The 10,226-nt window shown below is 37.2% G+C and overlaps 2 protein-coding genes across 2 annotated transcripts; one reads left to right on the top strand and one right to left on the bottom strand.

The window, feature by feature from the left end:
• Positions 1-545: 545 nt before the first annotated feature.
• On the bottom strand, positions 546-5,216 carry LOC103713629 (uncharacterized protein At2g37660, chloroplastic). Its single transcript, XM_008800634.3, has 9 exons — positions 4,981-5,216; positions 4,066-4,149; positions 3,916-3,974; positions 3,144-3,239; positions 2,915-2,995; positions 1,890-1,952; positions 1,612-1,785; positions 1,114-1,209; positions 546-979 (listed from the first exon to the last, which is right to left on the bottom strand). Exons 1-9 carry the CDS (start codon positions 5,159-5,161, stop codon positions 899-901), a joined length of 915 nt encoding a protein of 304 aa, XP_008798856.1. The 5' UTR covers positions 5,162-5,216; the 3' UTR covers positions 546-898.
• Positions 5,217-5,329: 113 nt separating this feature from the next.
• LOC103712741 (probable small nuclear ribonucleoprotein G) lies at positions 5,330-9,176 on the top strand. The gene is made up of 4 exons (XM_008799353.3): positions 5,330-5,507; positions 5,625-5,647; positions 8,536-8,657; positions 8,923-9,176. Exons 1-4 carry the CDS (start codon positions 5,473-5,475, stop codon positions 8,980-8,982), a joined length of 240 nt encoding a protein of 79 aa, XP_008797575.1. The 5' UTR covers positions 5,330-5,472; the 3' UTR covers positions 8,983-9,176.
• The last annotated feature ends 1,050 nt before the right edge of the window (positions 9,177-10,226 follow it).

Raw genomic sequence — 10,226 nt, 5'->3', positions numbered from 1 at the left:
GTGTGAGAGAAATCATCATTCATTCAAAGCAACATTCCTCAAATTTGGGTGGGCAAAGGTCTATCAGCTTATCCCAAGGAATACTAAAAAAAAAAAACTAAAAATGCACCTACCAAGCACAGCGTGCCAAGGCATTATTTACTCAATAGTAAAGTCCATAAAAACGAAACCAATCATGAACACGATCTCCCAGATTCAGTATTTTTTTGATCATCAAGTATCCAGTTGCATTGCTCAAGTCATATTATTTATTATAAGTAGAGGTAGTGTACGGTTGACCTCATATTTGCAAGGAACCTTATTTAATACTGTTACGTGGTTTTAAGACGTAAGAAAGTAAAAACCAAAAACACATTTGGAAGAATGGGTATGAACTATCATCTAACTGTAATGGGATTTGATGAACGATCAATTGACCTTCAAAAGCACCTGTCAAAGGTTCTGCTTTCATTCCTATCACAAATAAAACGGATAGTCATAACACTTATTTACATCAGAATGATCAATTCCAAAGAAATATTCAACCTTAAACCGATCAACTAGTGTAGACGTGATCTCAAAGATGAGAAGTCCTGAATTATACAGAGAGAAAATTTGGCAAGAAAAATGTTGATACCCATGGTTCCTAAGAAGAACAAGCAATGTATTTGTCATCTTCCAGCTTCTTTTCGCATGGGTTCCATCTGTAAAGAATATGTTTTCTTGAAGCATAAATTTCACAAGTGTTACAAAATTATTCTAGCAATATTACCATTTTCTTTCTTGATTTTCAGCGTTATCATACAATGGCCTCATAAAGCAAACTGACATCACTTCTTAAACAAACAAATCGCACTTGGCTGAGAACCTGCAAGTACCAAGGGCTGAGAAAGAATGCCTTATGGATTCATTTGGGTTGTCATTGTAACTCTTCGGTGCTCTTAATCAGTGCTGCAAACCATTCTTTCCAGTCTGGAACCTTCTCATCCCCATTTACCACCTATACACGAAAACAGTATATGCATTAATTGAGAATTAGCCTTGTATTTTATGTGCATGTCCATGTTTTGACTTTTTTGACAGTTCCATTTAGTATTTTTACAGGAAATGCTTGTGTAGTCTAATCCAGCGGACCTCAAAAACTAGCCCTCTCTGAGGAACTGCATCAAGTGCCTCCACGCAAATAACCGCTGCATCCTCTTTACTAAGTTTTCCCTTTGCTGCCACACCCTGCATATTATAAAAAACAAAAGAAAAATATTTAAATATCAAAAAAAGAAATGATTGATTCCTATGAGAAATCAAACTGCAGTTACCTGCCTCGTTAATCCACTTTGTCAAAATGAAATCAGAAGTATCATGTAGTGATGACTTTTCTTCTTTTTTTTTTTTTATGTAGGGGTGCGGAAGGGACATGCATTGGGTGAAAATAACCGAAAATAATTAAGCATGTTGACAATGTATTATCTATTTCATAGTAGCATAACTTTGCCACGAAGGCAATCATATGTTTAACACACTGTTCAAGTGCTGTCAATTTTGCACCAATAATAAAACAAATACACTTTTCTATCTTCTTGATTTCCTTAAACTGTTCTAGTTATGCATGCAGTTGTCTTAAATTTCTTGTACCTCTCCAAAGCTGAAACCTTGCATGCCACCTGGAGTATTTTGCAGCAAGCCAGCTCTTATTATAGTGTATGGGATGCCTAATGCAATCAATATTTCTTCATCCTTCTCCGCCAACTTCTTGAGCTTGCTATTCATGACAGCTTGAAGTCCACTACTACGTCTATATACAGCCAACTGCAACCTAACAAAAACTCATATAGCAAGATGGATATCACCGCCAACCATGCATAGGCCAATCTTTCTCAAGGAACACATAAAAGCATGGGAAAAGTAAGCACCTGAGATAGAAGAACAACGTGCTGCACACCCTTCATTTGCCCTATGTCAGAAAAGAAGCCATCCTGTGTAAACATAAACAGAATATAGTTGGAGACTTCACAAATTTTAGCGGTATTTCTAGAAATGCATCAAGTGTATGTTTTAGTGATATTTTTCTCAAGATCACAGACACCATTAAATTACCCCGTATACCACAAGCACATTTTATGTTTGATAAGATAGAATAGATTTTCCAAAGAAGTCAGAGAAATTTTTTACACAAAACCCCGATTAAGATCTTATTAAGAATAATGATGGCTGAATTAAGCAATCTGCAAATGTATTAGCAACTAAGAGTGAATATAGTGTTAAAAGAAATGCATGGCAGTTAAGGTCCGGAGAACTGCTGAACCGGCCAATTCGAAGTGTATCAAACTAGACCAATCGGTTACCGGCATGATTCATTCCATTGATTCGATATTAAACCCTACCATGGCATTCGAAGCTCCTTCGGCCGTATCTCTACCCTCTTGATGTGTTCAAGGCTCTGTTCCATGCTCCCTCTCCCTCTCTACCGGATCTAAAGCTCGAAGTCCTCTCTCTCCCTCTCTTGCCACTTTCTTTGGCCCCTTCAAACCGTTGTTCAACGCTCTGTCCTCGTTCGAAGCCCTAGGTCCCCGTCGTGGGGGTGGTGGAAGATCCAGGTGAGTCTCTCTCTCTCCCCCTTTCTCTCGGCCCCTATCGCTGGATCTCTAGTTCTCAAAGCTTCCCAGAGGTCTTGATCTCTCTCTTCCTCCCTCTCCTTCCTCTCCCTCTTCCCCTCACTCTCTTTTCTCCTTTCCTTCCTCTCCTTCTTCCTCTCTCTATTTCAGTACACCCAGACGGACCCATACTGTACCGAATCGGTCACCACCCGTTACGAACCCCGATACCGGTTTGATGGACCTTGATGGCAGCAATGTCTAAGAAAGTGAATAAATTACAATATTAATCATGTGAGAAGAACAATGCAAGATAAATACAATATGGAGTTGAACATACATACATTTGAAGGGCAAATTATTGCACGAACACCTCTCAAAGCCTTTGTAAGAAAGGACCGATCATTTATATCCCCAACCATTGGCTACACATACAAAGCAGAATAAAGTTTGAAGACCGAAGTTAGATAACATTAAACACATTGAACAACGACAGAACAAGCTTGTAACACAAGTGACATTGGACAATTTTCATACAATATATTCAGGTATCACAAGGGAGGGGCTGCTCACCTTAACATAAGCTCCGAATGCATCTGTTGCAGCTTGCTTATCCTTGACTAATGCTTTTATCGGAGCCCGCTTAAGAATAAGTGATAATATTACCATCTGAATGAGGCATATGGTAAGTTTAAGGTTTCATCATTTATTAGTAGGAAGACAAAATGCTAGATATTCATAATATAATACATACCCAATGGTTCTGAAATTTGATAAGGTTAAACTACACAGTTTAAACAGCAATCAAATTAAATAATCAACAGTAATCAAATTAAATAATCACCAAGGAAAAAACTGATGCACTCATCAAATTTCAACTGTTTTAATCTTTAAGTTGGAAGAAGGATTTGTTATGAGATTCATGAAATCGCCAAGAACTAAATATGTAATCGAGGTGTGGATTAGTTGTATTGAAGATGGTGGTCATATGAAATTTATCAATGGGAGAGAGATCTAAATGCTTCTTTTGACAAAAGAGATGCTAATATAAAGATACTAACTTTTAAAAGTGCTATCCTAGGTATTACCATCACTCCAATGTTTGACATGCTTCCCTACAGTAGTTAGATGGTGATGTGAACTGTAAAGTAATTTGACATACTGTCAAAGAGCAAGCTTAGTAGTCTAAGGATTTCTAGAAGAAAGCTAATCAAGATCAAAAACTACTTCAGATTTGTTTCCTTTTCAGTGAGAGTGAGAAGCATCTCTTAAGTCCTAAGGATAGTGAGATGTATCATCATTGCGATGCAGAGACAAACTTTCAGTTTAAAGTCAACTTACCCACCTGGCCAATTTCGCTTTCTCCATCAGTCACCAAAACTGCATCTCGGACTTCTTCAATTTCTGTTCTTCAGCAAGGGAAAAATCAAAAAGGAATCATCAGAGCTCTTTGAATACAAAGGGGTATGCTTGATACCCATGACTGTGGTATTACCTGAAGATTCATCCTCAACTTCGAGACCTCCATCTTCTGGAAGTAGATCAGGTGCTCCATACCATTTCCTCAATTTAGGCCCACCTACATATTAAGGTCCCGAATTTAGTATAATCTTTTGAGATTATAGGCACTTATGTCTCATCTAGTGACGAAAACTAAAAATTAAACACCAAAAGCGAAGTTAGTGAATAATTAAAGCAGTCGGTTGTATATTAGAGAAATGACCAAATCTATTGTTTTTGCAATGCGAACCTTAATAAAGCACATGAATGAACGAGTAGAGCTATATAGATTAAAGTAAGCTTTAAAGAATTGCAATGTCTTTGGGGCCAAAATGGGCATTGTGGTAGAATTTAAGCCATGATAATAACTAAAATCTACCATCATGGATCAGAAACGCAAAATGTACCCTTCTATTTCCTTAATGACATGGTTAATGGTCCTTCCCATCTTTTACAACCCAAAAGAAACAAAATTGCATACACTCAAAATGATCAAAAGATGGCCCGCTTGCCATTTTAGCACACCAACCAATACAACTGATGGTGATAGCATGCACAAACTTTTGGATGCATTCATCTAGTAAGCAATCATCTTCTAAATATTGTTTACCTAGTTTATTAAGGGCTTGGCTGGCATCGTTTTGTTTTTATTTTTTAATTTCTCTACAAACTAGTGAAATATCACCTGGAGATTGATATTTAAGATAGCATTTGTAAACACTTCTGCTATCCATTCACTTTGCCGACATTTAGCAAAAAAGAGATTTAATAGCAAAAGCTGTCATTTTGGAGATCACTATGTAACTCCACAATGTTGTTAATCTTATTACCCTAAAATACGGTTAAACAACGATACGCCTACTTAAAAAAAAAACAAAGATTTGAATCAGAAGCGGAGCTGTTTGATTACCTTCAATGTAGTCGAGGATTTGATCCGTGAAGCTGGTCTCCTTCTTCTTGGAGGAGTAACAGCGGACGAAAGGCCTCCTGGGAATGGAGAAGAAGAGGCGCCCGGCCTCTAAGCGAGACGGAGATAGAGAAGGAGGAGGAGAGAGGGCGGAGAGAGGAGCCGAAGAGAGGCGAAGAGCCATCGGAGCTGGTGGAGAACAGAGAGAGCGCGGTGGAATAGGATTAGATTGGGTTCTCGGGGATATGGTGGGGACGTGGAGAGAGAAACGTTTAACTAGTGTTCCTAAATGCCCCTATGATCCGGTCTAGGCCGCTTCGGATAACCCGGCTCAGAACCGGAGAGGACTTGAAGAGTTGAAGGGGTCCGCACTTCGCCTCTTTATTAGGCGGAGCGGGCTCGGCGGCGTCGAGGTTTGTTAGGGTTTAGATGCAGTGAGCGAGAGGTCGGAGCGAAACCCTTGACGATTCCGGCTCCTTTCTCTCTGAAATCACCATGAGTAGATCTGGCCAGCCTCCGGATCTCAAGAAGTGAGTCTATCACTCTCTTTGGGTTTTCCCTTCCCTCTCTCTTTGATCTGTTTCTCCTTGTATCAGTTTTGATGGACTTCTTCATTTTTTTTTTTTGATTCTTGAACGGGATGACAGGTATATGGACAAGAAGCTTCAGAGTAAGTTATTTAATGCATTAATGCTTCTTTTTAGAGTTTTTTCAGCTTCTAATGCGTGATTACTTATTCTTTCTTTTTGCTGCCTATGTTTCTTTTTTTTTATGGGCCTTCAACTAGCATGGATTTGTTTGAAAAAAAAAAGAAAATAGGTGATGTAGCTTAAATCTCCACAACTTGTATATTTGTGGAAGAAATTGTTTTTCTTTTAGAGACAAATAGCTTTCGTATTCTCATTTTCACTTGCGTGTGATTGCATTCTTGTATGTTTAACTTCTGACATGTTTTTTTTTTTTTTTTTTTTTGACCCGCATGGAAGTGTAGAAAAGAGGGGAGAGGGGGGGGATTGGAACTTGAATTTCCATATGCACTGAAAGAGGTTGATATGCACTGGATTTTCTGCGTAAGAATGTGCTTAAGAGAAAGTGCATCTGTATTTATGGTAAAGAATACCAGCATGCAAGATGGGTTCTTTGTCTGAGTTTGTGGTGAATGCCCATTGCAAGAAGTGGTGATTGGTCAACCCATTTTTGACTATTTAAGTGCTTTTGGTTTATGGACCAACAACACTGACCGTGCCTATGATCAGTTGATCTTAATTGTTTTATCTCTTAATTGTGTTAATTAAGAGAAGAAGGAAATGCCAGTTACCAGAACCTTGGCAGCTGGTTGTATGTTAGCAAGTTGACGATTATATCAACAAGCTCATGATTTTGTGAGTTAATTGCACATGCTTTGTGTAATATTGTTGTTTAATTTTCTATTTTTTTTAAAAAAACAGCTATTGGGAAATTGTGGCCCTAAATGAGGAATACCTCTTTAAATCTATGGATTGATATCCAAATGAATTTTTAGTCATAGTTGCTCTGATAGGGCTTTTCCGTTGCTCTGTTTTGTGATGTTAAATGTAGTATGTTTATATCTAGATGAACTTCGAAAATTTCTGAATAAATATTGTGACATGCAAATGCTTTTGCCTCTGGAGTATGGTTCAGTGGGCTATAAAGTTGCTTAGTGGTAATTAATTTTTGTTTTTTAAAGTGCTCATGATTCTATTTTTAGTTTTGCTCTTTCCTTTTCGTGTTCCATTTTGACCGTTGAAAACAGTGGCCCTAAATGAGGAATCTTCTTAAGAGCTATGGATTTATGTCCAAATGAAGCTCTCGTCATAGTTACTCTGATAGGGCTTTTTTCTCTGTTTTTTTTATGTTAACAGTGGGATGTTCATTTCTATATAAACTAAAATGTAATTTCTAACGGATATTAGTTCATTTAAGAATTTTTGCCTCTGGAATATGGTTGTGTGCGCTAGAGATGTTCATTGGTAATTGATTCGCAATGTGGTCATGGTTCTATAGTTGATGTCCACTCGATACTATGTCTTTCATTGTTTATTTTTTTTCCTTTTTTTGAAGTTAAATATTGGAAATAGTGTCCCTAAATGAGGAATACCTCTTGACTGCCATGAATTTATTTCCAAATGAAGCTTTTGTCATAGTTACTCTGAAAGGGTTTTTTTGGATCTTCATTTAATGCTAAAAGTAATTTCTAAAATTTCTCTGTGGTTTTTATTCCATACAAAAATCTCTGCCACTGGAGTAGTATAATTGAATGATCTAAGAGTTTTTTATTGATAATTAGTTTTAAATTGCCATGTTTTTTTCTGCGGCCCCTTCTGACATGTGGTTGAAGAAAGCTAGGGATTAGTATATTTCTGTCTCAAATAAGAGCAGGATCTAGAAGTAATGAAACAATAATGGGGAGAGTAGGTGGAAGTTGGGAAGTGCTTGTTGTTTATGCCTATGTTGCTTCACCTGCAAGCCTTAAAAATTGATGGAAGGATTTCCTATCATTATGGGTGATTGCTACTTGGAAATGATTGATGCTATTACTGTCTGTGCATCTGTGCATTTGCATCTTGTTTCTGGTTTTTTTTCCCACATTGAAATCCACAAAAAACTAGCTTAGGTACTTGTTGGTAATGACCCAGTGTGATTGCTTTTATGCCTTTGCCATTTGGTTTTGATTCCTCCTTTTACTATATTAGTTGGCTTCCAATTTGGTGGTGGATAAGATTATCGACCTCAGGAAATTGCAAGCCCTTATAAGGAAAAGATAAAATTAGTTGATTGTGTGGTGTCTTTCACTTTATCAAATGTTGCTTAAGGTATGATGGATGCAATTTAAAAGCATCAGACCTCTAGAAAGATTTATGTTTTTATTGGTTGTAGTGGAAGCAAGTGAAGGTAAATGAGGGAGGGGCTGGATGGATAGCTTTCAGCCTATGTATCAACTTCGCATGTTCCACCCTCTTTGTCATTTTGTCATTTCCAGGTTTCCTTGGATTTGCAGTATCCAGATAGCGCATTACCAACTATCTGATGTTTGATTTCATGGAAGCATGCAGATGTGTATCTACATGTTATCTATTGTACTTCATCAGGTCTGTGATAGTTTTAAAACTGATTTGTGTTTCTTAGATTCTCTAACTCTCTGAACACATCTGCAGGTCTAGTTTTCGATGTGCTTTGCCAGAATACTCTCTTGCTTTTTTTTCTTTTCATTTTTTTGTTATTTAAGTGTAAAAATCATAATTATAGTTGTTCCTTGGTTCAAGCTAATAGTTGGATTTGCTGGAGGTAGTGTCACTAAATATTTTTTTCTTTTCCCTCTTTACTAGTCTCTTCATCTATGTGGCCTTGTGTGGTATTTGCATGCAGTGGTGTGGTACAAGATGATGCATCTCTCTGATTGTTCTTATAACTAGAACTTCTGAGTATTCTGAAAAATTGAACTGAACATGGACCGCGAATTTGCACAGTTAGCCATCGCTCCCTACTTTGTCTGCCAAAATTTATTTTAACATATATTTGTCGAAACCATTTTTGCAGTCAAGCTGAATGCAAACCGGGTTATTGTTGGCACTCTCCGTGGATTTGACCAATTCATGAATCTGGTGATTGACAATACTGTGGAGGTTAATGGCAGTGAGAAGAATGATATTGGGATGGTGGTAAGTTTCTTTTGCAGAATTCAATAGTATTCTCCCTTGTTCTCATGGTCTCTTGAGGATGCCTCCATGGGAAGGCATGCGACTTAACCTCAAAGGGGCACATGATGAATTCAGACTTATCGTTCTTTCGGAAAAAAAAAAAACAAAGGATTCAAGGTAATGTGTCCCTGTCGAAGTTAAGTAGCTTGCCTCTGCTGTGAGGTTTTTCAAACTCTTAACCTGGTAAAGTGGTTTGTTGATATGAACTTTCTCAAATTATCTACAGGTTATCAGGGGGAATAGTGTGGTTATGATTGAAGCATTGGAGCCAGTCAGCAAAACATAATAACTATGTATTGCTCATAGTTTCATGTTTTGAAACAAATGGCCGAGAAATATATGGTTTATGTACTTTAATGACTTGATGACCGTTGTCTTGTCTCTTTCTGTTCTGTATTTTTATGCTAAAATGATGTAAATTTTACTCATTGGTATGGAAAGATGGAATCGCTCCCAGTGACTAGATGCTTGTGAATGTTAGATCAGAGTTTTTGAAAACTGAATGAATGGATGGTTCTGTAAATATAGAGGTGCTTTGGAAGGTTGTCTCAGGTAAAAGGTGGACAGTTTGATCATGGGTGGCAAAATAAAACAGAAATCAGCAAAAGGTTAATTTACTTTGCCGACGGCACATGATTTTAGACTTATGTGGGACTACCATACATTTCAAATGCCATTATGGGGTTATTTGCTTTTACCACTGGCACCATGACCATGTTACAGCATCAAGGCAGGTGTACATGAAACTATTTTATCTAATATATGAAAGGCAATATTATTTTCATAGAAGGCAGTTAGTCCAAAGCCTACGATTTTTCTATTGTGTCTATGTTGCAGCGAAGCTACCCATGATTTCCTCTTATCGATCATGATAGACTTTGCAATGTGCATTTCATTAGTAGCATCTTTTTTATGTCATGTGGGGATGTTTTTTCAACATTTGTTTGAATAGAGGTGTAAATTTATATCCTGTTAGAGTTTTAATTACCTTATGATTTTCAGGTGTTTTGTTAATTGATTTTACAAACAATAAGGTTGTGCTTGGTTTGGTTGTGGAATCAATTTTGGAAGAATCGGGGAAAGTTATTTGGGCAAGTTAGGAGTAACAAGGCTATTTTGTGGAAGGTGAATTTAGGTAATTTAGCAAAGTTGCTGCATTGTGTTATTGTGTTCTGTGGGGTTATGGTTCCAAATACTAAAACTATTATCTTTTTTATTATCGTCGGAAGATCATGGTTTTAAAATATGAAAACTATTTCTTCACATGCAAAGGCAAGATTGCATGGCTCTAATTTTTCTCAGACCTGAGGAAATAAGTCATGAATTTTTGTTGTATTGGCAAAATTGTCTTGCACTTAGTGATTAATTGAAGTTCTTTTAAGAAAACTATCATCGAAAATGGAACACAAATATAACGGTAAAGAAAAGAGTCTAACAAACAATGAGGTTGTGCTTGGTTGTGAAATCAATTTTGGAAGCATAGGAGAAAGTTATTTGGGCAAGTTTAGGAGTAAAGAGGCTATTTTGTGA

Source organism: Phoenix dactylifera, chromosome 6, assembly GCF_009389715.1.
Source record: "Phoenix dactylifera cultivar Barhee BC4 chromosome 6, palm_55x_up_171113_PBpolish2nd_filt_p, whole genome shotgun sequence".
Taxonomy (NCBI): Eukaryota; Viridiplantae; Streptophyta; class Magnoliopsida; order Arecales; family Arecaceae; genus Phoenix; species Phoenix dactylifera.
The sequence above is the reverse complement of the archived record's forward strand: the minus strand, read 5'-3'. Positions and strand labels throughout refer to the sequence as shown.